The 27,355-nt window shown below is 55.2% G+C and overlaps 3 protein-coding genes across 7 annotated transcripts; all 3 read right to left on the reverse strand.

Annotated features, from left to right (window-relative positions):
- Positions 1-1,373: 1,373 nt before the first annotated feature.
- Positions 1,374-2,870, reverse strand: LOC111138993 (thiosulfate sulfurtransferase like domain containing 1). Of its 2 annotated transcripts, XM_022491064.1 has the most exons (4): positions 2,775-2,870; positions 2,459-2,581; positions 1,803-1,965; positions 1,374-1,715 (listed from the first exon to the last, which is right to left on the reverse strand). In XM_022491064.1, the coding sequence occupies exons 1-4, from the start codon at positions 2,848-2,850 to the stop codon at positions 1,664-1,666; spliced, it is 414 nt and encodes a 137-aa protein (XP_022346772.1). In that variant the 5' UTR covers positions 2,851-2,870; the 3' UTR covers positions 1,374-1,663. The 2 variants fall into 2 exon arrangements, with proteins under 2 accessions (XP_022346772.1, XP_022346773.1); XM_022491065.1 differs by lacking the exon at positions 2,459-2,581 and having other exon boundaries at positions 2,775-2,784.
- Positions 2,871-3,172: 302 nt separating this feature from the next.
- LOC111138847 (upstream transcription factor 1) lies at positions 3,173-8,982 on the reverse strand. Of its 2 annotated transcripts, XM_022490753.1 has the most exons (11): positions 8,694-8,982; positions 6,767-6,858; positions 6,328-6,377; positions 6,050-6,165; positions 5,609-5,710; positions 5,174-5,369; positions 4,859-4,946; positions 4,665-4,723; positions 4,449-4,543; positions 4,075-4,203; positions 3,173-3,900 (listed from the first exon to the last, which is right to left on the reverse strand). In XM_022490753.1, the coding sequence occupies exons 1-11, from the start codon at positions 8,967-8,969 to the stop codon at positions 3,811-3,813; spliced, it is 1,293 nt and encodes a 430-aa protein (XP_022346461.1). In that variant the 5' UTR covers positions 8,970-8,982; the 3' UTR covers positions 3,173-3,810. The 2 variants fall into 2 exon arrangements, with proteins under 2 accessions (XP_022346461.1, XP_022346462.1); XM_022490754.1 differs by lacking the exons at positions 6,767-6,858; positions 8,694-8,982 and having other exon boundaries at positions 6,081-6,165; positions 6,328-6,346.
- Positions 8,983-9,472: 490 nt separating this feature from the next.
- LOC111138845 (Rho GTPase activating protein 30) lies at positions 9,473-26,995 on the reverse strand. Of its 3 annotated transcripts, XM_022490751.1 has the most exons (13): positions 26,557-26,995; positions 19,559-19,661; positions 17,473-17,617; positions 16,479-16,561; positions 16,262-16,369; positions 15,571-15,698; positions 14,687-14,858; positions 14,507-14,610; positions 14,351-14,428; positions 13,364-13,753; positions 12,276-12,541; positions 11,821-12,183; positions 9,473-11,211 (listed from the first exon to the last, which is right to left on the reverse strand). In XM_022490751.1, the coding sequence occupies exons 1-13, from the start codon at positions 26,651-26,653 to the stop codon at positions 10,561-10,563; spliced, it is 2,688 nt and encodes an 895-aa protein (XP_022346459.1). In that variant the 5' UTR covers positions 26,654-26,995; the 3' UTR covers positions 9,473-10,560. The 3 variants fall into 3 exon arrangements, with proteins under 3 accessions (XP_022346459.1, XP_022346458.1, XP_022346460.1); XM_022490750.1 differs by having other exon boundaries at positions 9,473-12,183; XM_022490752.1 differs by lacking the exon at positions 26,557-26,995 and having other exon boundaries at positions 9,473-12,183; positions 17,473-17,613; positions 19,559-19,614.
- Between the last annotated feature and the right edge of the window lie 360 nt (positions 26,996-27,355).

Consider the following 27,355-nt stretch of genomic DNA (forward strand, 5'->3'; position numbering starts at 1 on the left):
GGTTCGCCCCGGGAGAGGAAGGGAGAGCCATGAGAAGCTGGAGAGCCCAGACGGAACGGCAGATTTTATGGTAGTGCAGGGTGGGCTGTAAGGCTGTGATGTAAAAGTCGTAGGGGGGCCTGGGTCCTCCAGCCCAAGAGGCAGAAGGGGAGAGAAAGGCAAGGAAAGCAGGCTATGTCCAAAGGGATTTCTCCAGAAACTTGAAAATTCAGAAAATTGGACCCATCTGTAACCCAACTTTCTCTTCCAGAAATAAAGGAATAGAATTTTATTCATTTATATTTTTTATTTGAAAGTAGTCTCTACACCCAACATGGGGCTCGAACTTACAACCCTCAGATTAAGAGCAGCATGCTCTACAGACCCAGCCAGCCAAGCACCTCAAGGAATAAAAGCTTCAAATACCAAATTGAGGAAGCCAGAGCTCTGATGTGAAAATACATGAAAGGTCTGGGAAGACATGCATGGAATTGTGCTGCACGCTCGAGGGAAGTTACACACCGACTTCGTAGTGTTGAATGCCTGCCAGCAAACTTTCTCACTCTATCAGTTTTGTTCAATCCAGTGCAGGATCAAAGAACAGCACTGATAGAAACTGGGGCCTGTCTTTGGTGGCGCCGGAGTCCTCCTCCTCACACCTGCAATCAATGTTTGACAAACTTGTGGCCGTGAAGAGTGACATCTGTCACTCACTGCTGGGCACCGCCCTTTGGTTTCCTCAAGCCAGTGACAAACTCTCAGGGAGGTGAGGTTGGGGCTAGGGACCTGAAGGTCTGGGGCAAGGGCAGGCAAACCGCATCTAGAAACGACTAGAGAGTAAAAATGTTAGGATCTGAAGGACATATAGTCCCTGTCACTCTGTTCTGCCATTTTTGCAGAGAATCAGCCAGAGACTATTTGTCATGAACAGTCACGGAAGCAGGGCTGAGGGAGGCCTGTCTGCTGAGCTCGGGAGCAGCGGGCTCGGCTCCAGACGGCGCATCACATTCACTGCAAAGGCTCACAAAACCACTACCACCCAGGTCCCACCCCCAAGATTCCAAATCTCCGATAGCGCCCAAACTTTTTTTTTTTTTTAATTTGTTTGCTTTTAGGTACCAAGTGATTCTGATGTGTATCCTGGGCTGAAAACAATTGTTCTAGGGGCGCCTGGGTGGCCCAGTCCAGTGAAGCATCTGCCTTCAGCTCAGGTCATGATCCTGGGGTCCTGGGATCGAGCCCCACATCAGACCCTCTGCTCGCTGGGGAGTCTGCTTCCCCTCTCTCTCTGTGCTCCCGCTCTCTCTCAAATAAATAAAATCTTTAAAACACACACACACACACACACACACACACACACAGTTGTTATAGAAAGAGAATCATCATCTCAGGAAACTGCTGGCATTGGGTGGGCATGGGGAGTGGAGGGTGCCGGGTGGGGGACAGATGAATGGAGAAGGACCCAGGGCTGAACCGAAGTCCAAATCAAGATTAGGACTATCTGGCATCCACCTGACAAATTCAGTGTTTCCAGTATTTTTATTAAATTATCTTTATTTGATAGGCTTGCGTGCTCAGTGCTGTAAGGAGCTGCCCATTCTAAGTTTGTCCCTTCCCCACCCTTGGTTAGGGTTTTTGGCCATGGGGGTGGGGGAGAGGGGGCCATCAGTAAGCCATCTTCTACCTAACCTTCTTTCTGGGACCATTCCCTATAGGCTCCTGCGTAGTTTCGAGCCCTGTGGAAACAAAGCGGGTGAGGAAGGACTGGTCTAGGAGGCCGTCCCCAGTCCCTGTCCAGGTAGTACCCGACGCATTCCCCATACCCTGTGTATCCAAGGCCTTGGGCCAGCTGCGTGGCCTGCAAGCCCCGCCTGCCCATCTGACAGAAGAAAATGAGGTGCTCCTCTTCCAGCTTCGGCTTCTCGGCGGAATACAAAGCCTGGAAAGCAGCGGGCTCCATCTGCAGGGCACTTTCCAGCTCAGATACTGGGAGGAGTCGAGGGGAGAGAAAGGAGAGCCGGCAGTGGGCGATATCAGGTTCAGACCCGGCCTGGAAGGACTGGGTCCTGCAGCCCCAACAAATCTTCAGAAGGCCCCAAAACAACCTAGGAGGCCCAATCCCACTCCCCGCCAACCTCCAGGACCAGACAGGCCCACCTGCGCGGGAAGGCAGCCAAACAGCTGAACGGGAGCCCTCTCCCCAGCAGCGAGAAGCGGCGGGCGGGTACCCAATCTTGGGGAGGTCAAGGTAGAAAAGCGGGTCCGCCGCTTCCTCGCCGCCTGTTACCCGCTCAAGCTGGAAGAGCCAGTTTCGCTGCCAGGATTCGCCTCCCACCAGCCCTTCTCCACGAAGCTGGGGTAGGGGAGCTTAAGAGGAATACAGGGCCCTCCGGGACCGCGCATTCGCCCACGCCGCCCTAGGAGCCCCCTCCTGGACGGCCTTTAGGCCACCCGCGCGGGCGTCCCCTCTGTCCCATACCCGGGATGTTGAGCGCCCCCGGGATGGTCCCCGCTGCCGCCTCCTCCCGAGATCTCACATCGATGAGCCGGGCCTGGCCCGAGGCCAGGAGCGAACGCAGTTCAGGGAGCGAGACCGTGGGCGCTGAGGAAGGAGGCACGAGAGCCCTGAGCCGAGCGGGCTGCCCGGCACGGCTGCGGGGCGCCCCTCCACCTGGCTGCGCCCCAGCCCGGGTGCGCGGGTGTGCGGACCCCGGAGCCGCGCCCCGCCGCTGCACCTCCTCCCGCGGGCCCGCAGGTAGGTCGGGACGAGGTCCCAGGTTTGTCCCCGCAGGTACCTCCGGCCATGGTGCGCGCCGCCACGGCGAGCCACAGGAATGCGGCCCCGGGCCGCCCCTTCGGTGCCCGCAGCATCTCCCCCGCCCTCCCGGAGCCAGGACCGGAACCGGAAGTGGAGGCTCCGCCCCGCCCCCGCAGCACCTGTTCGCGGATACCCGCGGGCCAGGGACATTTTTGCGATTGCCCCGCGCGGGCGGGGCGAACGATACGCTGGTCCGGCCCAGGCGCAGGCAATCAGCGTAAGGACCGCAGGCGCAGCGCCCCACCCTAACCTTGGCCCAACCCTTACAGGGCAAAATACAATGCGCCTCCCGCGCGCCAGCCCCGGAACCCACAAAAGGACGAAAACCAGGGATGACAGTGGCTCTGAACGTTTTATCTTTAAAAAAAAAAAAAGAAGAAGAAGAAGAAGAAGAAAGGAAAGAAAGAAAAAGAAAAGGAAAATCCATCCCCACGAGGGGAAGGCCCCACACGGGCCCCGGTCTGTTCTCCCTGGCTCCGGAGACTTCTGCACAGGCTGCTTGGCCGCCGACCTTCTCTTCCTGGGGCAGCAGCCGCTGCTAAGCAGCCTGTTCCCCACTTCTGGCTACAGCCTAATCCCCAGAGTCCTCAAGTGCACGGCTGAGCTCCCGGGGAAGTGGAAGCGCCCGAGTCCTGAGGCAAGCCGGAGCATCGCTTGTGGGCAGAGACCCTCTGCGGGCACTGTCAGCAGGCACAGGGCGAGCCCCCACGTCGTGTGTCCGGTATCCAGTGCGGGGACAGCACATGCATCTGCGGGAGCACAAGGGCTCCGGGGGTGGGGTGGGGGGCTGTGTGGCGGGCGGGGCCAGGCTGTCAGTGCGTCCCCACGTGTTTCACACCCGCACAGGCAGCTCTGTCTGGGGCCTGGGTTCAAAGCCGCCGTCTCAACTCCCCCGGAGCCCCCGCCAGAAGCGGGCAGTGAAGGAAAGGGGCACGGGGTTAGCCTGTTGCTCCTGGGCTAGGTGCAGTTCTCGGAAAGGGGTGGCGGGACCCAAACCCCCCAAGTCCCCTCAGTTAATTGCTGTCATTCTTGATGACGACCTCGACTCCGTGGTGCCGCAGCTGAGCTCGGAGCAGCAGGTTCTTGTTTTTCAGATCTTCCACCTGACATGGAAAAGGGGGCCGCGGAGAGTGAGGAGAAAAACTGGCCCAGCCAAATCCCCGACCAGATTCAGACCCCCGCTAGTGATGGGGAAAAAGATGAAGGCCTCTCTATGGACACCAGAGGCAGGTGTCCCATAGCAGCTCGCTGGCCATGGACTTGGGGAGGGGTCTGACCTGCTGTCGAAGCACGTCGTTGTCCAGCTGCAGCTGGTCAAGCCCCTGCAGTTCTTCTGACAACCGGTGGTTACTCTGTCGAAGCTCCTGGATGTAATCACAGGCTTTGGACAGAATTCCACCTTTACTCTGCAAGAAAAGGCAAGCGAAATGAGGATTAAAATAGGTGCTACCTGGTTCGCCTTCCCGTGGCGCACTCACACACTGGACCTCCTTTTCCCCTAAGGACAGTGGCAGAACGTTTCACAAGGATACAGGAACCTTGGAGAAAGGTCAGCAGGACTTCCTGCCGTGTGCCCTCGCTACCATGTCTGGAAACACCACCAGGAGACAGAAGTCAGGCATCCCGCCCACTCCCAGGGTCCTTCCATGACCTGGCCAGACTTGGTGCTCTCCATGGAGCAGTCTGGGATGATCTTGGACAACTGCACAATCCAGTTGTTAATCTTGTCTCGGCGGCGGCGTTCAACTGGGGGGCAAAAGGGAGGACAAGGTGACTCAGTGAGAACTCACCACAGGCCCCGTCGAGCTACCTGAGCCCTCCTGCTCAGACACCACGGCTGCCCCCAACCCCACCAACTAGTACCCACCTTCATTGTGCTGAGCCCTGCGTTTCTCATCCCGAGTTGTCCTGGGGGCTTCTGACTTCCTGGTGACAAACCCCAGGGTGGCCAGAGTAAGGGAAGGACAAAAAATAAGATTAGAGGTTGCGGTCAGGAATGACACAGGAGTTGGCGGGGATTGAGACCACCACGGCAACGGAGAAGGAGCGGGGGCTACTCACGGGGAATAAGGGTGAGTCCTGGGGGCAATGGAGCGCTGGCTTCCTCCTTGCAACACCTCTTGGGGTGACATCATCACAAAGAATTGGCCTGTGAAGGTGGAGGGTAGGCTGTGTCGGGACGTGGGACTTAGGAACCGCATCAAGCTCTGAGGCCAAGGTCCTAGCTAGGATCCTCCTCTGGAGGGATCCTTCCTCCTGCTGGAAGGGCAGCCCCAGACTCACTGCCTGCCCAGGTCTCGGTGAGCATTAAGGGGGTCCCAGGAAAGGCCCACCCCCGATTCTAGCCCTTCCGGTCGGCACCCCCACGTAGCTCACCGGTGCCGGGAGGGGTCGCCTGCCCCAGCAGGGCCTCCGAGCCTTGGGTAGTAACAACAGCTGCTGTACTCCCCGATGTGGTACCCCCTGCCCCATCCCCCACTGCAGTGCTGGGGAAGTAAGTGTAGTGCGTCTCGGCGGCTGTCCCCTCCGCGTCAACAGCATCATCACTGGTGAATGCACCCTGGATCACCGCCTGGGAAGGGGAACAACAGAACGGAGTCCAGTGTCCGTCAGGTGCTTCCCACTGAGCTACCCTGAAGCTTCTATCCCTGGGGGTAAGGAGAGAGAAACATCCAGAAAGGGAAAACCTGGTGCCTTGGGACAAGGCAGCCCCAGATGCCTCGCCACCTCCAGCCCTGCTCTGATCTCACAGGTTTGGCTTCACCTTACCCCTCGGAGCTCCAGTCCCCTCACCAGCCCAGGCCCCCGTACCTGGGTCATGGACTGAGTGGCAGGATAGCCACTGATGGCGCCAGTCCCTTCAGTCTGGCCATCCAGCTGCCCCTCAGACACCTGGATCACCCTGTACATCACCTAGAAGCAGGAGGAAATGGGAAAGTGGGGAGAGAGAATGCAGGAGTCAATGCTGGGGCCCAGGCCGCTCATAAAGCTTCTCTCGGACCGAGCCCTGAAATAAGAGTGCTTCAGGGACAAAGCTTCAGCCATTCCCCTTCCGTCCCCAGAGGTTTTGGCCAAGCCTCCACCCCCCTCGGACCTCTCCTCCAAACCTCCTCTGCCCGGCCCCTCCCTCCCACCCCGCAGGCGTCCCCGTGGTCACCGCCTCCTCCAAGCCAGGTCTCCCCCGACAGGCTCATTACCTCCCTCAACCCCAACCCCTGGTAACACCTGCAGGCAGCTGGCCCCCTCCCTTACCTGGCCCCCATTCTCAGTTCGGAAGACGTACTTGACGTTGGGGTCAGGGAAGGTGGCAGCTGACTGGATGCTGGCAATAGCCACGCTGGTGGGGTCCTCCCCAGTTGCCACTGCACCTGAGTTAGACGAGCAAGGAAGAAGCCTGCGACTTACTGCCTTTCTCCCTCTTTCCACCTGCATGTCACTCAGAAGGACCAGGGTGCATGGTAGATGCGCCCATGGGGGATGGGGAGAGGCCAAGCTGGGCTCCTGGGCTCAGGTCTGTTTCGACCACTCACCCTCCTGAATCTGCACTGTCCCCTCTTCTGCTTCAGCTGTTTTCTGCTGCCTGTTTGTGACGGGACAAACGAAAGGAGGGAAGAAGGGAAGAAAACGTTCAATGACCCAGTAACATACGGCTTCCAGACTCAATGGCATTCCCGACAGACGCCGGGTTAGGTTAGAATAACAACAGCTGGTATTTACTGAGTGTTTACTGCGGGCACAGCACTGAGCTAAGCACTTCACACGCGTTATTATTCAGCACTCAGAACAGCACAGTGGGGCGAGCAGCGCTACTCGCATTCTGTGGATGAGACACCAGACCAGGCAGCTGGTCAGCGACGGGGCTGAGATCAGAATCTAGGTCTGCCCGGCTCCAGAGCCAGCGCTCTTAGCCGTTCTGCCTCCTCCCGCGCCTCCCGTCTCCCGTCTCCCGCCCGCCGCTTCTTCACTCACCCCTTCATCTCTCTGTAAGGCGGCACATCCGAGGAGCCGGTCCTTCTTTGGAGTCTTTGAATCTCCTGCCTCACAGGCCTGAGTGCTAAGTCCTGACAGAAATCAGGGAGTTTGCAGCTGAGTCCAGGAAACTCAATAGTCTCTCTGTTTCAAGAAGCTGGGCTCCAGGGAGACTCAGCCAAGTACATAATGCAATCAATCTACAGAGGACAGTCGGTTTCCTCCATTCTGATGCTGAGAGGTGGGGTATGGTGGTTGAAAAAGCAACCCTACAGTGTTTCTCAGCCCTCCATTATCGCTTCAAGTCACGGTCTTTATACTTAAAGACGGAGGAACAACATATTTCTGGATGGACCATGACTAAAGTTATCACGATACGCCATGTTTAGACCACCACTACCAAAAACCAGGGCCACTGGACGCTGGGGCTTCTTTGAGCTTCTGAGCCACATACAGGACTCAAAAATTTCTGTTCTCTCACCTAGGAAGGGGAAACCTCCCTGCACCATAAAGAACATAGTTGGCCCCTTGGGCCTCATTCTATTTGGCCCCTTGGGCTCCTGCTTTGGAGTGTCCGGATTTATGTCATTTGTTAGACACCCTAAAGTCCAAGTGTGTCATTTGCAAGCCCCTTCTATTTTCTTCACCAAGCTTTCCCCTAGAACAACACAGTTGCTAAAATGTTGCCATGACAACTCCAAGTCAACTGAACCTCAGCAAGAAGGGAAAAAACTCCAGGTTCAAGGTTCGGAAGGAGAGACAATGGAAAAGGAACTCATTTGCACGGTGCCCGCCTTAGGACCCTGACACCCAGCCAAGAGGGCAGGAAAAACAATGAGCTGAGACAGATGCCTCGAGAAAAGATACAGCTACCCTGTACAAAGGAACAAATTTATCCCCGCACGAACGGTAAGATTTTGGTGTAGACTCCACCCAGAAGGTCCCCGAAACCTTTCCTATCTAAGGAAAATCTTCAACGGATGGGCCCTGGAAAGTCCACATCGAAGGAAAGCGTTGACCAAAACAAACAAGCAAACAAACAAACAAAAAACCAAAACCCAGAAAACAAAAACAAAAAAGAAAAAAAGAAAAAGAACTGAAAGTGAAACTGTCCGGAGGAAGTCACGCTGCCAGAAGATCCCAGTCCCTCAGGGGAAGTAGCGCCTGCGTTGCGGTACCACCTACCTGTCCATCCTCCAACCGCCGGAGGAAGCGGCCCTCCGAGGCTTCTGCGCTGACCGCGGGAGGAGGCGAGGGGAGAGACGGCGGGGCACCGGAGGCGTCTCTGTCGCCCACAGCTGTCAGCCAGGGGCGGCCTCGGAGGACGCCAGCAACCGGGTCAGGCCGCTAATTCAAACCTTGGTTGGACATCCGGCAGCATTTCCTGAGCCTTAGGGGATGCGACACGGAAACGCGGCCGGGCAGTTGTGGCGTGTGCGCTCGGGCCGGGAGGGCCCGGCGAGAGCCCCTGCTAAGTCTGGACACAAAGGGGGAAATCACCAAGTCCCCAAGAAGCCCGGCGCCCCGACCGTGCCCACGCGGGCGGCGTCTCCCCGCAGGCCCTGCGGCCGGCAGGCGCGAGCCCGCGAGCCCGCGAGCCCGGGAGCCCGGGCGGCCGCCGCGCTCGCCCCGCGACCCCGCGCTGCGCTCGGCGGCCAGGAACGGGCGCGGGGCTCGGCGGGCCCGCGGTCCCGGCCGGCGGCTGGCAGCGCAGGAGGGCGGGGACGCGCGCGCTCGGGGGCGGGGAGAGCGCTCGGCCCACAAAGGGGGGCGGGCGAGCGAGGAGCGGGCACGGCCCCCTCCCTCAAAACAAAGGCTTCCTCCCCGGGAGGTCCGCCGCCTGAAAACTGCAGCGGAATCAAGGCTGCCCTGCCCAGCGGCCCACCCAGCCTCCGGACCCCCGACTCCCGTCCGGGCCCGAACTCACCGGCCGAGGCCGCCGAGGCCGCGGATCTCCCCTGACCGAGCTCTGCCTCTCCCGGACTCGGAGAGCTCTCCATGGACAGCTGCTCATGCGCACTCCCGGCCTGCGGCCATGTTGGTGAAGGGCGGAAGTATCTCTCTGGACCCGCCCAGCCTCCTCAGCCTCTGAGCTGCCCCACTTCCGGTCCTTTCCTCCTGGTGAGGCGAAAAGATGCCGACGGGTGGGGATGTCGCCGGGGCGGAGAAGAAGGAACTTCCTGGGATCCCCGGAGAGTGACATTGAAGACTTCGTCGCTTTCGGCAAGAAAGAAAGACGACTAATGTGTGCTACCCTCTTCCTGCCGAACAAGGCGTTTTTAGTGGTAGAAAGGAGCGAGGCTGGCTCGGATCGAGGGAAGGATGTCGGACGGAGGCGCCATCTTTAACAAGGGCTACATAGGAGGCCATCTTGGATCAGGACCCTGTTTTGGCGTCCACTGGAGAGGAGGACGGTTCTGCCTACGGTCTTTTGTACTAGCGTCAGCAGTTACTACCCAAAGACCCCCAGAGCTTCCAGTTTTTGCGAGGCTTTCAGTCGCTGTGAGAAGGACCTTGATTCCCAATCTTCTCGGTCGAGACTTAGCCGTAATGGATCCGGAGTGTGCTGTGATGAGAAGAGTTTAGTCTCTTGGAGCCAGACGCACTCGGATCTCAAACCTGCCGCTCTCACTTCTTACCGCTGAGATCTCTGGCAAGCCTTGGACTTAATCAGCCTCCCTAACTGACCTCACTGTACAGGTCTCCTATCCGGAAAATGGAGATCCCGGTACCAGCCTTGCGGAATTGTTACGTGGAGTAACTAAAATCAAGAGCATAGATTGTTTGCTTGTAGAATACGCAGCCTGTACTGATAGAGAACGAGCATTATGTAAATACAAGTTTCTCTTCCTCGTTTCCTGGCCACCATGAACCTAGCTCTAGTTTCTAGCCACAGGTCTCCATGACAACGACAGAGGAAGAGCACCCAAACAACTGCGAAAGGACGTTTTGCCAAACGTGAAAATACGACCCCTATCACCTAAGACTCTATTAAGCATAATGAGACTCCACACTGTTTACATATAAAAGTACAACTTTTATTCTGAGACATTGCTTCTAACTAGAACAGAATCTGCAGCCCCAGCCTGTCTGGAGAAGCAGTCCCATGGCCTGAGTTACGCCATTCCCCTTCCCCGAAATAGGAGGAAGTTATTCTGAAGGAAAAATGAGAAGCCAGGGAGATCCGTACAAGACCTCCCTTCCTAAAGGGGACTGGAGGCAGACGGTAGGGATGCTGGAAAGGGGGCCAGTCCGGCTTTTGAGGCCCGAAGCCTTCAACGAGCTCCTTGACGTGGTCCTCCTAATCTAGAGCTAGGAGGGTCTGGAGGAATCCAAGAGCAGAGTCAGGATGGGCAGTTCAGAAGTGTTTATGTGTGACAGGCTCTGACATGGCCCTTTCCTCCCCTCCTCCACCCTGGTCTTCCACGAAGGGAAGTGCACAGCCTCAGAGGAGGGCAGGCACTTTGCTGAGTTCCCTCTTCATTCTTCATGTTGAGAAACCTCTTAAGTATTCCGCCTACTCTTTGTTTCCTTTGACCAAGGCCCCAGTCCCTGGTAACAGGATTTTGGTGACTTTCTTGGGAATATTCTAAGGGATAAGTGCTTTGTGTCTGAGACAAACTCAGGTGAACCAACTGAGGCAATGCTTCCCACAGTCAAGAAGAGAAGCTGGAGGGTCAAAGCCTATGGTGTTGGGCACTACAGCTGCTCAGGCTGCAGAAGAGACAGCTAGTTTGGGATCCTCGAGATTGGAGACAACCTACTACCCTCTTTGCCCAGTGCTATGGTCCTACTCACAGATCCTCACCCATCCCAGGGGTAGCCTGTGTTTCAAATGCATATGATCGGCGCTGGGGGGACAGAAGAGGGTCAGGGGGCTGGTGTTCCCTGGGGGGCAGACTATGCCGACTACGGTGTCCAGACCCTTCTGTGTCTTCGGGTGGGAGCTCCAGGCAGCTAAGTGGCCGAGGAGAATAGGCAGGGATCATACTACAGGGGGAGGTTCTGGGGATGAGGCTATAGTCCCCACCCCCAGTACAGGTCTGGGTCCGCCGAACTCCCTGAGCCTCAGTCCTCTGGCGGTCCCGGGCCAAGGCCACAGCAGCATCAAAAGAAAGACTGCCTCCATTCCTCCAAGAGGAACGGGAGGCTCTGGACCCCCAAGCCCTTTCCCCAGGAGTCCCATCAAGCCGACCAGGCCTTGGGCATGGGTTTGCAGGCGCCACATGGATCTTGCTACACATTGCACTAGGCATCTTGGCAAATTGTGGTTTGGGGGGCACCACAGGCACAGAGCGGACCTGTTGGACCTGAACCAGGGAGGAAGCCAGGCGCATGCCCACACCGCTAGGTGAGCCAAGAGGACAGGGGCACAGGTTGCAGCCCTCTGGACTGAGCTGCCCCTCAGGCTCTATCTCCTCAAGCTGGGGTGGCTGTGGGGTTGCCTCAGAGGACTGGGAATTGCCCCCTTTGGCACTGTCAACCTCCAGGGACTCTACGTGTGACCCTTCAGGAGGGGAGTCCTTTCCTAAATGGTCACCTCCAGCCCTCTGGTCTCTCTCAGACTCTCCATCCCCACTCTCCCTGTCCATGCTGACTTCTCCTCCTCCTCCTCCTCCAGCTGCTGCTTCTGGGCTTCTGCCATCTTCACCATCTCCTCGGTCTTCTCTTGCCTCTTGGTCCTTCGGCCCCTCCTGCCCTTTAACCTCATCCTCTCTGGCTTCTTCTGCCTCTTGTTTGTGTACAACTTCCCAGCTCTCCTGAGCAACTTGGTTTTCCTGGACCCCACACTCTGGGTCGCTTCTGGCTCGTACCTGGCCTTCCTCAGCCTCTTCCTCTCTCTCAGTCTTTCTTTCCATCTCCTTGTCTTTGCCCTGCTCTCCTTCTGTTCCCTCCACATCCTGAGCTTCCTTCATACTCTCATCCTCCTGCTGGCCTTTAGACTCCTCTCCCTTGGCCTCTGTCTCTTTCCCACTCTCTTCTCTCAAACTGACCATCATCTCTTGGCTTTCCCCAGCCCTCCCTCCTTCCTCACCTGCCTCTCCATCCTCCACCTCACTCTCCGGACTCCCCTCAGCCTCCTCCCTGATGGCCCATGTGTTCTCAGGCTCAGCCTCCTTGGCCTCCCCTACTTTGCAGCATGCATCTTCTCCCTCGGCCTGCCCTGGAGCCCCCTGTCTCCCACACCCTGCTGTCTCTTCCTCCAGACTTCCTGGACCCTCCCAGGTTGGGTGTTTGGGCATCAGAAGGGGACTTAGGTCATCATAGGCACTCAGGAAGACTTCCTCCCCACTTTCCTCTTCTCCTTCGGGTCTGGGGGCAGCAGAGTCCGGGGAACAGCAGCTGGGGGCCAAGACAAACTGCGCCTCATCCAGGGACAGGTCATCTAGGGGTGGCTCCACGGAGAACTCCTCCACCTGTAGACATAGCACTGGAGCTCAGGACCAGATGGCCCTGTCCACCCTCTGGCTTCCTCACCACCCTCAAACCCAGCACAGCTCCTCCTTACCTGAGGCCCAACTCGCAAGAGCTCCTCCAGGTAGCCCATCCCAGGGTCGTCCTCCCCAGGGGAGAAGGCTGCTCCTGCTGCTCCTGCCTGGGCCACCTCCCCATCCTCCACCCCCACCCACTCAGGCTCTGAGCTGCTTGAGTCCTCTAGGAAGGAGAAGGAATCCTGCACCTCCTGGGACAGGCAGTCCTCCAGGGCAGGGGCCATGTCCTCTGGGCCACTGTCAGCCAGGGGACCTGTGGCTGAACTTGCCTCCAATTTCTCATCTGTTGGAAGAAAGGAAGTGTCAGGAACACAAAGGTCAAGACCAGCCTTGACCCTTTCCAATGCAGATCTTCCTAACATTCCTGCCGTTTCAGGCCCAACCCTCCCAGCCTAGGTACTCCATGTGGCTGACCCTCTCAGATCAGTATCCCTGACTCCTGGCTTATAGCTGCCTTGCTGAGCTCCTACCAGGTGCCAGGCACCACACTGTACCTTTCACAACACCTTATCTAATTTCCCCCCTCGAAACAGCTCTATAATGTAGGGTGTTTATCCTTATTTTAAATATGAGGAAAATAAGACTCAGATTTGTCCAAGACCCCAGCTCTGCCACCTCCAACTGAAATGAACAACAAATAGCTTAACCTGGGTCCCCTGTCCCACTGCAACAACAACTGTGTCACAAGATTGGGAGAGAACGAGATAAGCTGATGCTTACAAAGTCCTAATCATGGCACCCAGCATATGGTAAGCCTTCAGTAAACGTTAGCTGTTAGTATTAATACCATTATTATTATAACATCATCTATTGTATATCTTCACCTTGTACTTAGTGATCCCTACTGTATGTATCTGACACAGACTCCCCTTCTTTGGTATATCAGTGACCTGAAGGATGCCAGAGATCCCCTCTCCATGAACCACAGAACCTGGTGATATGACCGGATCCCTCCAACCCGGCATCCGGGGAGGCAGCTGAAGGTGACCATCCAAAGCCCGGGGCCCAAGGCCTCTGCCATCCCCAGGACAGATCCCTGGCACCAGAGCTTCAGCTTAGGGTTCTAGCCCCATCTCACAGTTCTGGGAGATCCCTGAGTCCTCACCTGGGGGGCCAGGGCCAGGCCCAGGGCCAGAGGCAGGGCTTGGCCGGGGCTGTAGGGCGGGGCACTCAAGGCCACGGGTGAGTCTGGCCAAGGAGACGTTAGAGATGATATTTGGGGGCACGTTGAGGATGGAGGTGATGTGTAGTGGGAGGTTGACGTTGTAGGGGTCTGAGATGTGCACCCCAACACAGCGCTCTGCACGGCTACAGCCCCCAGCACGGATTGCTGACCGTCCCGCTCGTGGCGTGCCTGGCTCAGAATTCGTGCCACCCAGGGCCTCTGCCTCGGGCTCCTGTTCACCTTCTGCTGCCTCTGCAGAATCATTCTCCAAGCTATCCGGTAGCAGTGGGCTTGGCCGGGGACTGCCAGGTCCCACCAGCACCTCTGGCTCTGCAGAGGAGAGAGAAGAGAGCAGTAACCTCAGCCGCGAGCGGCCCGGACACCTCGGGAAGGCTCTGGAGAATGTCCCCTGCTTTCTCAGGCCTGAGAGCCAGGACAGTTGGAAGGCACCCCGCCGAGCTTCCCTGGGCCACTCCTGCGAATGTTCCACAGCCACCTCGGCGCCTACACTTACTCAGGAAGTGAGTGAAGATACACTCACTTCCCTCCATGAAGATACACTCACTGGCCATCAGTGCCCCCTACCTCCACAAACACACACCACCCTGGACCTCTCTGTACACTCAGAGGCACACACCCACTGATCAGATGATAAACTCACTACTAACCCTAGCATCTGGGACTCTGGCTGGTACGTAACAGGAGCTCATTATGTATTTTTGCAAATAGTGAGCACATATGGCCACGTGCACAGACACACAAGCACACAGGAATGCACACGCAGTGGGCTCATCCGTAATACTATTACTCCTTGGCCGACACAGTCTCAGACAGGCTTGCACATGGGTGTTCACCTGCCTACACCTGCACATATGTATACACACACACACACACACACACACACAGCAAGGGCACACCTAGACTCACCATCGCCGGTCCCAGCTGCAGCACTCAGCGAGTCCATGCTCTTGGCTGGCCGCAGAGTCGCCTTATCGGATTTGTCCTCTGCAAGACACAGATGTTTGTAGAGCTGGAGCCTCGTACACCTTCAGCAGAGCTCCCCCTACCTCTCTCCAGACTCACCTCTGTCCTCAGCCCCCCGGGGGAGTTTACGTTTGGTCTCATGGCCAGAGCGACCCAAATTGAAGATAGATCTCCACTTCCTGACCTTCAAAGATCCCTTTCTCCTGGAGGGAATAGAGAGAACATTAGGGTTGGGCCTGGTGGTCAGTGCAGGAGGGGGGCCCAGGAAGGGGGCCTTACTTGTGCTCTGCAAGCTCAATGATAGTGTGGTAGGGCCGCATCTGTGGGGGTCCATCGCCAGCCTGCAGGATGCTAGGCAGGTGGCAGGGCAGGGACCTGGGCATAAGGTCATCGGGGTTGCCTGATGCCCGGGCCCCTGGAAGTGATCGCCATCCACTCTCCATCTCCCCACCTAGGAGAGGAAAAAGAATTGGCCGGGCAAGAACAGAGGTGAGAGAGGGCTTCAGGTATCCAGCTCCTCACAGCCCCCTCCCGCTCACCAACTAACTAGCTGGTTGGGGATATACTCGGAAGCCTTTGGAGGCAGATGCTCCATGTCTAGCTCCTCAAGAGGGAATCCTCAGCGGGAGGGTTGCAGGGGGGGAAGGGGGGGCGCCTCGGTGGTCAGTCAGTTCAGCATCTGCTTTCGGCTTGGGTCATGATCTCCGGGTTCTGGGATTGAGTCCCACATCAGGCTCTCTGCTCAGCGGGGAGCCTGCTTCTACCTCTCCCCCTGCTTGTGCTCTCTCTGTCTCTGTCTCTGTCTCTCTCTCAACTGACTAAATTAAAAAAAAAAAAAAAAAAGAGGGAATCCTCAGGGACAAGGGGTAGGAGATCCCAGGACATTGGCCCTGTGGGTTAGGGGTGGGAACGATCAGTCAGTAGCCCCAAGAACCCAGATGGTGCTTAGAAGGTCAGGCTCAGCAGGAGGGGGCTGCTCAAGTACCGACCACACCATCATCTCCCCAGCATCTTCTCCACGGGACCATAAACAACATCCCTCTGTGACTCCGTTCTCTCATGTGCAGAACACGGAGACTGAACTAGGTGACCTCTAAGGCCCTCTGTCACCTTGACATGACTCCCCAGACAGAGTGTGGTGGCGTGGTGGGTGGCACACTGACCAGAGAGAGCGGCGCCCCCGAAGAGCTGGTCCACGTGTGTGAGGATGAACTCGACCACAATGGACTGCACACGCACCTCCATGAAGGCTGCTGTCCCGTTGAAGCCCGAGGCCTCTATGTCCTTGGACCTGTGGCAATATGGAGTTACTCCCCTGCAGTCCCGCCACACTTCCCCATCCCAATTCTCTCTCTCAAAATAGCCTACCCCTTCTCCCCTGCATGCCCATAACCTCCTCCCCACCTCTTCAACTACATGACGATTCAAGTCTCAGTGCCACTCCCTTCAGGAAGCCCTCTCGGACACCCCCCTCAGAATTAATCTCTACTTCTTTTGCACACAGGAGTGAGCTGTTATAATCGCTCTCAGGACTTCTCAGAGTTGGCCTGGCACACAGAGATATGCGGGCCAGTTCTCCAGGAGACTGTAAGATGTTTGCTCAACAAACATTCCACAAGGACTCTTCCTGTTCCAATCCCTGAGCTCAGTGATACAGTGTAAGAAGACACAAAGGCCTTGTGTCCAGTGGGTGAACCCCATCCCACTCGATGTACTTCGGAACCCTCCTGTTTCTCCCTGGGCTCCACGAGACCCCCGCAGCCCTCTCCAGTGCACCCGTGCAGCCACACCCATTCCTGGAGCCGCCTCTGGGGGCTCAGCCTGGATCCCACCCGCTGCTCCCGCGGTGCCCACCTCAGCAGGTTGGGGGCCCACACGATGGCCAGGTTGCGGGCGTGCATGTTGGTCTGAGCACTGAATGAGGCCATGTGCACCAGATGTCGCATGAGGAACTCCAGGGTCCTGCAAAAAGGAGGCATTGGGGCCAGGGGTCGGATGGAGGGATGGAGGGGTGGAGGTCAGGAGGCCGATGAGACAAGGGCCATATGGGGAGCCGGGGATCCACACGCACCTATAGTTGGGGACAGGGAGTTCTCGAAGCACTTCTAGGATCTTGACCAAGCGCTCAGGCTCCAGCTGCACTCCCACGGCATCCTGATTGGGAGGAAGGGTTCAAGAAATGAGGCATGGAGCCAGCACTGCCCCTGCCTACTCCTGGGAGCGCTAAGCCTGACTCCTGCAAACAATGCTGTGCTGTGCCCCGCCCCATCCCCCACCCCAGATCCTTCAGAGGACATGACATACCAGGCAGAGCTCAGAATTTGGGGCCCACAAGGCCTGCAGCTGGGTCTTGGCTATGCCACTCAATAGCTTGGTGACCTCGAGCACCTTCCTGCCAGTCTGCCTCAGCACCCTCGTCAGAAGGCTCCAGTTCAGTAGCAACCCCTCCCTGTGGGTGCTCCCAGGCTATGGGGTTATTCCAAGGTGCCCAGGAAGGCAAGCGCCCACCCAGGCCTGTGCGGGCTGAATGCGGTGGGCTGCTGTTCTGGATTTCTAAATGCTATTCTGTTTGGTAAAAATGCAACTTATTTTTAAAATGTTACTGAATTCAAGAGAGCATTTCTGTCACATGTCTTCTTACTCAAAAGAGGCTTGACATACAATCTGCTCCTGGAGGGGCAGGCCTGAAAAAGGGTTGGCTTCTGAGAAGGGCTCTCATTCTCTTAAACGTAAGGAAGCTCGGGTCTAGGTGATTTCCAAGGGCCCTCTGCTCTCGGCCTGGGGTCTGCCTTCCCCAAGTCCCACCCCTGCGCTGTGTGTGATCTGCAGGCTGATGGAGGAAGGGCCAAGGGAAGAGGGACGGGAGGGCGCAGGTAGCAGCCCTCCCTGCCCCCCTCCACAACCCATGGCGGGAATTTGCAGGGAGGGACCTCTTCGTTCTCATGTGGTCTCGGTCATCGAGCATCACAGGACCCTGTCTGCCACTGACGCACTCGGGAGGTCAAAGCCTCCCCAGCGGTTGCCCCTCCGCCTTGGATCCCACCCTGCCTCGCCTCTAAACTCACCGCGAACTTGTCGTAGAGGCGGTAAGTGAGCAGGGGGTCGGGCAGCTCCCTGAAATAGGCCTTGCACAGGGACGAGACGCAGTGAATGTCTTGCAGGTAAACATCTTTGCGCAGGTCTGGCTTCCGCTCTGCCTCGAACTCCTGCCTGGGGAGGTGGAGCGTGGTCAGGAGTGGTGGGGGCTGGCACAGCGGCCATGTGCACGGGCCCTGGAAGGAGGCTGTGGGGCATGTGTGTAAGTGAGGCAGTGGGTGTAGATGGATCGCACATGGGGTTGTGGGGGGGGGGACTAGGGACGTGGGCTGTGTGTGAACAGGGAGACATGTCAGGGATGGAACTGTGGGTGTTGCGTAGCAAGGTTGGGGTATGTAGGATTCAAGAAAAGCGGAGAGATGAGTGTACATGTGTTTCTGGGTACGAGTAAAGATGGAGGCGTGTAACTCTCAGAAGGAAAGGTTGAGTGTAAATCTTCATGACCTTGGAAGAGGCAACAGTTTCTTAGATAAGACACCAAAAGCACAAGCAGCCAAAGAAAAAGCAGATACATTGAACACCAAATGACAAGCTCCTGAGTGTCAGAGGACACGACCAAGAAAGCAAAGACAACCCACAGGATGGAAGAAAATCAGAGATTTGATAAGTGTTTAATATGCAGAATATATAGGGGCACCTGGGTGGCTCAGTTGTTAAGCATCTGCCCTTTGGCTCAGGTCATGATCCAGGGGTCCTGGGACAGAGGCCCTTGTCAGGCTCCCTGCTCAGCGGGAATCTGCTTCTCCCACTCCCTCTGCCCCACCCCCTGGCTTCGTTCTTTCTCTCTTGCTCACTCTTTCTCTCTCTCTCTCATAAATGAATAAAATCTTTTTTTTAAGTGTTTTTTATTTTTTTTTTAAAGATTGTATTATTTACTTAAGAGAGAGAGGTCACAAGCAGGCAGAGAGGCAGGCAGAGAGAGAGGAGGAAGCAGGCGCCCCGCTGAGCAGAGAGCCCGATGCAAGGCCCGATCGCAGGACCCTGAGATCATGACCTGAGCCGAAGGCAGAGGCTTTAACCCACTGAGCCATCCAGGTGCCCCAATGAATAAAATCTTTAAAAAAAAAATCCAGAATTTATAAAGAATTCTTACAACTCAAAGGAAACAAATAACCCAATTTAAAAATGAGCCAGGTGGGGCACTGGGGTGGCTCAGTCATTAAGCATCTGCCTTTGGCTCAGGTCATGATCCCAGGGTCCTGGGATTGAGCCCCACATGGGGCTCCTTGCTCAGTGGGAAGCCTGCTTCTCCCTCTCCCACCTCCCACCTCCCCTGCTTGTGTTCCCTCTCTCACTGTGCCTCTCTCTGTCAAGTAAATAAAATATTTTAAAAAATAAGTAAGTGAGCAAATAAATAAATAGAAAGTTCTCCAAAGAAGATATGAAATAAGTCATCCGTTCGCTACCGCAGAAGAGCCAAGAGGTGGAAACCATCCAAATATTCATCAACTGACGGACAGACAAACGAAATATGATTCCGTTACCCAAAGAGATGAAGGCCGACATCTGAGACAATCTGCACGAACCCTAAAAACAAGCTAAGGGAAAGAGCCAGACACAAAAGTTTCCAATTACACAATTCCATTTATCTGAAACGTTCAGAAAAGACACATTCATAGAGATAGAAAGCAGACTAGTGGTTTCGAGAGGCTGAGGGAAAGGAGAAACATGGAGTGACTGCTTTTGGGTGTTTCTTTTGGGGTTGAGGAAATGTTCTGGAATTCGATAGTGGTGATTGCGGTGTGACCTTGTCAATGTACTAAAAAAATCACTGAATTGCCCATTTTTAAAGAGTGAGTTTTATAGTATGTGAATTATAACCCCAAATGTTTAAGCTGGGTGGTTGTACGGGGGAGCGGAGACATACGTGTCTGTAGACACATGCATGCCAGCCTGGGGGAAAATGGGGTGTATGGTTTCAGCCTTTCCTGAGGAGTCTGGAGCTCCTCCCTTAGACAGCACCCAGCACCCACGTTTCCTTCTACCCGCTGCCCTCGCCCCTCTGGCTCCCTGGCCTCCTGGCCCATAGAGCTCTCCCCTCATTGCCTGACTCACCGGAGCTTCTGGATGTTGGAAGACACCCCCGAGAGGCGGTAGATGCCGTCCACCACTCCGTACTCCTCCACAAACTCCGCACAGCTCTTCAGCACCTGTGGCACTGGGGACACAGATGGAGCAGAGAGAGAGAAATCAGGTCTGGGAGGTCAGACACCACAGGGGACCTGAGAGATGGAAACATAGGGAAGGGGTTCGAGGAGACTGGAAGCAGAGCTCAGGAATTAAAACCTGTCAGACGGATTCTTAGAGGACATCAGCTCTCGCCTGCACATCTCTCTGAGATCTCTCTGCCCAGGGAGTCTAGAGCCTCTGCCTAAATGCCCCCAAGGGATGGGAAGCCCCCTGGCTCTCCAGATTGCCCATTCCCATTAGAAAGCTCAGCCTTGGGACGCCTGGGTGGCTCAGTTGGTTAAGCAGCTGCCTTCAGCTCAGGTCATGATCCCAGCGTCCTGGGATCGAGTCCCGCATCGGGCTCCTTGCTCAGCAGGGAGCCTGCTTCTCCCTCTGCCTCTGCCTGCCGTCCTGTCTGCGTGTGCTCGCTCTCTCTCCCTCTCTCTCTCTCTCTGACAAATAAATAAATAAAATCTTTAAAAAAAAAAAAAAAAAGAAAGAAAGCTCAGCCTTCATGGAACTGAAATTTGTTGCTCTGTAATTACTACTTGGTTTCCAGAATTTTCCAAGAGGCAGCCGTCTGGTTGGAAGGGCGCTTGGAGTAACAGGACAGGTCTCGAAAGTACACTTATGAAACACTCTGTGTATAAGATGAAGGAACATTCGTTGTCCTGACCCAAAAGGGGCAGAGCTGACGGGGACTATCGTGAAGCCCCCCGTCTTAGAAGCAAGCGTGTGGGCATCGGGTCTGTCACAGGAAGGTACACAAAATTGGGACAGATCAGGTCAGGAGAGAAACACCTGTGTGCCAAGTACTGGCTTTAGATATTCTAGTCCCCATTTTCCAGATAAGAAAACTGAGAGTCAAAGAAGTAACAAGTGCCCAGTACCACCCAGCTAGGGCCAGCATCCAAATCCAAGCGCGCAAAAAGTTGTATTCTCGGGGCGCCTGGGTGGCTCAGTGGGTTAAGCCACTGCCTTCGGCTCAGGTCATGATCTCAGGGTCCTGGGATCGAGTCCCGCATTGGGCTCTCTGCTCAGCAGGGAGCCTGCTTCCCTCTCTCTCTCTGCCTGCCTCTCTACTTGTGATCTCTCTCTGTCAAATAAATAAATAAAATCTTAAAAAAAAAAAAAGTTGTATTCTCTCTCCCGACCTGGGCCCCCTCTGCTGTTACTAGACTGTAAGCTCCTTAAGGACATGATCTAATTGTGACTTTTTTTTTTTTTTTGGTCCCCTTTCTGAGTAACCAATCTGATGTCTCCTGTTTTCTGACATGGTGTCTCAGACACAGGAAACTCTAACCCAGGGGTGAGATCCCATCTTCACGAGGCCACATGTTTCTCCTTCTGAAGCCTTCCCTGCCTTAAATCCTTGCTTCACCCCAGTCTTCACTGCTTACCTCACGGGTCTAGAATGAAGTATAAACTCAGCGCAGTATGTTTAAACCCTTCACCAACCAGACCCCGCTGCTGTCCCAGTCTGAGAGCCAGTCACGCCTCTGACAAACCCTCCCATCCATGAGAATGGGAAAACCAGAGAAAACCCTCTCATGCGTCAGTGTCAGAGCTGTTTCTCCTCAGCCATCTATTTTTTTTTTTTTTTTCCTGCTGGGTTTTCTGAGTCTTACTCCTGACGATGTTTACCTCTTTACTTGAATCAGTAGGAAGCTCAGAGCCGTATCCAGAAACCATGCAGCATCACGTGATATGCATTTCCGGATACCGATCTCACCTCCTCCTCTTGTTTCTCCTTCAACCCAATTCCTTCAGTCATTTTATTCTACCCTTTCATAAAATTTTGGGATTTGGATCACAACTTTACCACAGTTTTGTGTACCTCCCTGTGACAGAGCTGAATTCCATGCACTTGCTAACACCCACACTTCCAGCTCAAGTTCTTGCTGGAATTGAGTAATTAAGTAAGATGGAAATAGAGAATGAAGGAAGTAATCCATGAGCCCATCAACCATGATTGTAAACCCTCCTTGTATGAGCCGGTGTCCACACCCTTTGTCCTCTTGCACCCCAGAGCCAGGAACTTGGGTGAGACAAGGAAGGCATGAGGGTGGAGAATTTAAGGAGGCACTCAATTCTAGGGCTGTGCAGGTGGCAACTGCGCACACACACAACCTTGGGAGTGAGAGCATCCTTAAGAAAGAGCTGCGGGTCTCTAAATCCCGGTCCCATTCATCTCAGGGTTGTGAGTTCAAGCCCCATACTGGGGGTAAAGATTACAAAAAATAGTGGCACCTGGGTGGCTCGGTCATTAAGCATCTGCCTTCAGCTCAGGTCATGATCCCAGGATCCTGGGATGGAGCCCCACATTGGACTCCCTGCTCCACGGGAAGCCTGCTTCTCCCTCTTCCCCTCCCCCTGCTTGTGCTCCCTCTCTTGCTGTGTCTCTCTCTGTCAAATAAATAAATAAAATCTTTAAAAAAAAAAGATTACTAAAATAAATAAACTTAGAAAGGAAAGAAAGAAAGGGAAGGAAGGAAGGAAAAAGAAAGAAAGAAAAGGAAGAAAGAGAGGAAAGAAAGAAAAGGAAGAAAAAAAGGAAGGAAATAAAGGAAAGGGGGAAAGAAACATAGGAAATGAAAGGAAGAAGAAAGAAAAGAAAGAAAGAAAGAAAGAAAGAAAGAAAGAAAGAAAGAAAGAAAGAAACAGGGAGCCTGCTTCCCTCTCTCTCTCTGCCTGCCTCTCTACTTGTGATCTCTCTCTGTCAAATAAATAAATAAAATCTTAAAAAAAAAAAAAGTTGTATTCTCTCTCCCGACCTGGGCCCCCTCTGCTGTTACTAGACTGTAAGCTCCTTAAGGACATGATCTAATTGTGACTTTTTTTTTTTTTTTGGTCCCCTTTCTGAGTAACCAATCTGATGTCTCCTGTTTTCTGACATGGTGTCTCAGACACAGGAAACTCTAACCCAGGGGTGAGATCCCATCTTCACGAGGCCACATGTTTCTCCTTCTGAAGCCTTCCCTGCCTTAAATCCTTGCTTCACCCCAGTCTTCACTGCTTACCTCACGGGTCTAGAATGAAGTATAAACTCAGCGCAGTATGTTTAAACCCTTCACCAACCAGACCCCGCTGCTGTCCCAGTCTGAGAGCCAGTCACGCCTCTGACAAACCCTCCCATCCATGAGAATGGGAAAACCAGAGAAAACCCTCTCATGCGTCAGTGTCAGAGCTGTTTCTCCTCAGCCATCTATTTTTTTTTTTTTTTTCCTGCTGGGTTTTCTGAGTCTTACTCCTGACGATGTTTACCTCTTTACTTGAATCAGTAGGAAGCTCAGAGCCGTATCCAGAAACCATGCAGCATCACGTGATATGCATTTCCGGATACCGATCTCACCTCCTCCTCTTGTTTCTCCTTCAACCCAATTCCTTCAGTCATTTTATTCTACCCTTTCATAAAATTTTGGGATTTGGATCACAACTTTACCACAGTTTTGTGTACCTCCCTGTGACAGAGCTGAATTCCATGCACTTGCTAACACCCACACTTCCAGCTCAAGTTCTTGCTGGAATTGAGTAATTAAGTAAGATGGAAATAGAGAATGAAGGAAGTAATCCATGAGCCCATCAACCATGATTGTAAACCCTCCTTGTATGAGCCGGTGTCCACACCCTTTGTCCTCTTGCACCCCAGAGCCAGGAACTTGGGTGAGACAAGGAAGGCATGAGGGTGGAGAATTTAAGGAGGCACTCAATTCTAGGGCTGTGCAGGTGGCAACTGCGCACACACACAACCTTGGGAGTGAGAGCATCCTTAAGAAAGAGCTGCGGGTCTCTAAATCCCGGTCCCATTCATCTCAGGGTTGTGAGTTCAAGCCCCATACTGGGGGTAAAGATTACAAAAAATAGTGGCACCTGGGTGGCTCGGTCATTAAGCATCTGCCTTCAGCTCAGGTCATGATCCCAGGATCCTGGGATGGAGCCCCACATTGGACTCCCTGCTCCACGGGAAGCCTGCTTCTCCCTCTTCCCCTCCCCCTGCTTGTGCTCCCTCTCTTGCTGTGTCTCTCTCTGTCAAATAAATAAATAAAATCTTTAAAAAAAAAAGATTACTAAAATAAATAAACTTAGAAAGGAAAGAAAGAAAGGGAAGGAAGGAAGGAAAAAGAAAGAAAGAAAAGGAAGAAAGAGAGGAAAGAAAGAAAAGGAAGAAAAAAAGGAAGGAAATAAAGGAAAGGGGGAAAGAAACATAGGAAATGAAAGGAAGAAGAAAGAAAAGAAAGAAAGAAAGAAAGAAAGAAAGAAAGAAAGAAAGAAAGAAAGAAAGGAAAGAAAAAAAAGGCACCCAGGCACTGGTGCAGCCCTAAGAGTGAGGGCTTTGTTAAATTTTGTGCCCTGTTCCTTTCTCTTGTCCTCAGTCTTCGCGCTATAGTTCACTCCTCATCCCTCCTTCCGGGACCTGGGCCCATTTGCCGGCCTCACCCCACCCCCAGGTCCCCAACCCTGAATGCAGAAACAGGGTGGACCCTTCTCCCTTGGCTGCTGCTTGACACTCAGGTTCCTAATGGCATCCCAGCTCTTTCGACCACCACGTCGCTCTGTTGACGCATAGCCCAGTATCACCTAAAGCCTGGGCTCTCTCCACAGGACGGCAACCAAGCCAGATCTTCCCCCCTCATGCCCTTCTCTGTGGATTTTGGATCTCCTGAAAAGACCCTTAAAGGGGCACCTGTGTGGCTCAGTAGGCTAAGCATCTCCTGCCTTTGGCACCAGCCTTGATCTCAGGGTCCTGAGATGGAGCCTGATGTCTGGCTCCGTGCTGGGTGTGGAGCCTCTTAACGGTCTCTCTCTCTCCCTCTCCCTCTCCTTCTGCCCCTCCCCCCACCTCTCTAAACCAAAAAAAGAAAAGAAAAAGAAGGCATTTAAGAACCTAAGGAATCAGAGCCACAGAGGAAAGGGTCTAGGATGAGAGGAGAGACAGGAGGACGAAAGGAAGACAGGGTGAGGTGATGGGGTCAAGGAATGGAGACATCAGGGAATGCAGCCCGGGAAGAGGGCCCGGAATTTAGAGACCGGCAGAATCCGAAACCTGAACAAGGCAGCCAAGAGAGAGAGTTTGGGAAAAGGAAGAACTCAGAACAGGTAGGGCTTGGAGAAGGAAGTGACCCACCTTCCTAGGGCCGGGAGCAGGGAGAGGGCACTGAGACCAAGCAGATGAGCGTGGGAAAAATTAAGCTAATCAGGGAGGATAAATTAAGCAGGAACACAGATCTCCACAGTGTGGCCTTGATTCTGTGCGGAGTCTTGGGTTAAAGGGAACAGCCGTAGCCGGGCTCGCTCTGGCTCTGTCCTCTCACTTCCCACCTGTCTGTGCTGGGGGAAGGGGGATGGGGAGAGGCTGTCCCTATTGCATAGGGTGCTGGACATCCTGACACCCTTGAGCTCAGGTAAGGTTCTGAGGAGGGGCAGGACGGGCTTCTCTCCTCCTCTAGAATTCTCCAGGACCAGACGTCTAAGCCTTCCAGAGAACGGGCCCCTCGGCGGCCGGGAATGCAGACAGAGGCCGGAGGGGATACTGGATCCGGGGTGGGGGTGGGGGTCTGCATTTCAGCACTGGGCTGCCAGGGGCCACAGGGCAGTGCAGCACAGGGATGAAGAGACCGAACTGAGAGTTTGCAGAAAGCTGGAAGAACGTCAGCCCCATTGAATCCTGTGGCCCTTGGCCAAGAGTCCTGGTTCTCAAGAGGAGTCCATGAGCCGGGCTCTGCAGGAGGGGAAGAAAAAGGCAGAGCAGGGCCTCCACGGCTGAAGCTGTGTAACCTTCTACTCTGGGGCCCGGGGTTTCCCTTAACCGGGCCGGTGGGGATGGGGGCCTCTGGGGGAGGAGAAAAGGGGAAGGAGGTGTTTGGGGACAAGGGGGCGGGGCTAAGGGCAGGAAATGAGCTAGGAACCACCATCACCTTCCCTCCCCGACAGGAGCCACAGCCCAGAGCAGCAGAGAGGACAAAGAGGAAATGACAGATTGGGGTGGGGTGGGATGGGGTGGGGGACGTGCCCTGTTCTGGGAGGAGCTCCAAGTGCCAAAAACAAGGTGGACTGGGCAGCCAGGGTCCCTGCGGTCAACTTCAAATCAAATCCAGCTACGTTAAGGAGGGGCTGCTCCATGCCAGACTGAGCCCAGGGCTGCCCCTGCACCTGCTGGCTTCCGAGCCCCTCTAGGGAACCCAGGGAAACAGTAGACAGGCCCCAAAGACAGCCCCACACTCATTCCTTTGCACCCTGTACCTCTACTCTCCGACCAGCCTTAGGGAATCTCTCTTATCCTACTAGCGTCCCCCCATTTCAGCAGCTTCTCCCCCCCACCCTGCTTTGAACCTGTCCCTCCTGTGCCCAGGGAGGGCCATGGAGACTGTGGGAGGTCCCAGCCCACGCCCTCACTGGCAGCCCAGCAAGGCTGCATGAGGGTCTGAGCGCTGGAGCCCCACAACCACGTTCCTGGACGCCCTCCTCCGACCAGGAAACCCCCGTCCTCCCCAGCGCCACCGTCAGACTCTCCTAAGAGCCCTTCTCCCGGCTCCTTCCATTCAGTCCCAAGGATCCTCCATTGGCCTTTCCATCACTCCTCTGCTGACCACGTCGTCCCCCCAGCCTCCTGCTCTGTCCCCCGTCGTGATGCCGTCACCTCTCTTTTGCCTGCTTCTCTTCTGTTTCTCATCTCTCCATCCTCTCCCCGCCCCCCAGCCTCCCCATCCCCAGGTAGTTACACAAGGGGGCTCCCCGGCCTTCTCCGCTCAGCCACGTTTCCTACAGCACCTGCTCCTCAGGCTCCTGGGTGCTGACCCCACACCACTGCCCCGAGCACCTGGGTGCTGCCTCTGCCCCTCGCTCCGTGCCACCCACCCCGCAGCTGCCCTGAGCCGCCTCCTTACCCTCCTGGCCCGAACGCTGCAGCTGCTCCTGCAAGTCACAACCGAACACCCTCTCCTTCGAGCTGCTCTTCTTCTTTCCCTTTTGCCGAGACTTCATGGCTGGAGCCCCCCGGGGCCCTGGCCCAGCCCCCTCTGCCCCCCCAAGACCTTTGCCCTACCAGTCCCCCATAGGATCCTAAGCCAGCCTCTGGGCTTGGCCCGGCCCCAGGGGGCAGGGCTCCAAACTGGGGAGGGTGGAGGGTGGCCTGGGCAACAGGCAGCGGCTCCTGCCTCTGCCTCTGGGGCCCCTGGCTACACGGAAGTAGCTGTGGAAGAGGAAGCTGCCAGGACCCTGAAGAAGCTGGGTCTCGTGGCCCAAGGCTGGCACTCGCCCCTCTGGCCCTGCTCAGCCCTGGGGGAGCAGGAAGCTGTGCAGCTCCTCAACCCGCTTCCTGTTAGAGCATCTTTGCAACCACAGGGCCTGGGGTGGGGGAGGCAGCTGACATTCACATCCTCAACCCATCACTGGGACTTCGCTCATTGGTCAAGGCCACGTGACGTCAGAGCCCCGGGGTGGGGTGGTGGCGCCTGGGGCGTAGGCAGGTGACTGACACCCTTAGAGACTAGAATTTGGGGGGTCGGGGCAAAGCCCAGAGGCTGGCCCAAGAGCCAGGTGGCCCAGTGCCCTGCAAGGGGAGGGAGAATGCCAGGCTCAGCACCAGATGGGCCCGTGACCTCAGCCAAGACACATTACCTTGCTGAGCCTCAGTGTCCACACGTGTGACCACGAAGAGGGTAAACTGGGTAACCTTTAATCCTT

The sequence above is a fragment of the Enhydra lutris genome, unplaced genomic scaffold, assembly GCF_002288905.1.
Source record: "Enhydra lutris kenyoni isolate GAN:26980312 unplaced genomic scaffold, ASM228890v2 scaffoldscaffold94, whole genome shotgun sequence".
Taxonomy (NCBI): domain Eukaryota; kingdom Metazoa; phylum Chordata; class Mammalia; order Carnivora; family Mustelidae; genus Enhydra; species Enhydra lutris.

Coding starts and splice junctions, on each gene's coding strand:
- LOC111138993 (XM_022491064.1), bottom strand. CDS start 2,850: ATGCTGCGGGCACCGAAGGGGCGGCCCGGGGCCGCATTCCTGTGGCTC. Junction 2,582..2,774: donor GGCGCGCACCATGGCCGGAG/GTACCTGCGGGG, acceptor CTCCTTCCTCAG/CGCCCACGGTCTCGCTCCCT. Junction 1,716..1,802: donor CAAGGCCTTGGATACACAGG/GTATGGGGAATG, acceptor TTGTTTCCACAG/GGCTCGAAACTACGCAGGAG.
- LOC111138847 (XM_022490753.1), bottom strand. CDS start 8,969: ATGTCACTCTCCGGGGATCCCAGGAAGTTCCTTCTTCTCCGCCCCGGC. Junction 6,166..6,327: donor GACAGTGCAGATTCAGGAGG/GTGAGTGGTCGA, acceptor CGTCTAACTCAG/GTGCAGTGGCAACTGGGGAG. Junction 5,370..5,608: donor CCACTCAGTCCATGACCCAG/GTACGGGGGCCT, acceptor TCCCCTTCCCAG/GCGGTGATCCAGGGTGCATT.
- LOC111138845 (XM_022490750.1), bottom strand. CDS start 26,653: ATGAAGTCTCGGCAAAAGGGAAAGAAGAAGAGCAGCTCGAAGGAGAGG. Junction 13,754..14,350: donor TGCAGCTGGGACCGGCGATG/GTGAGTCTAGGT, acceptor TCTCCTCTGCAG/AGCCAGAGGTGCTGGTGGGA. Junction 12,184..12,275: donor TCTTGCGAGTTGGGCCTCAG/GTAAGGAGGAGC, acceptor CTATGTCTACAG/GTGGAGGAGTTCTCCGTGGA.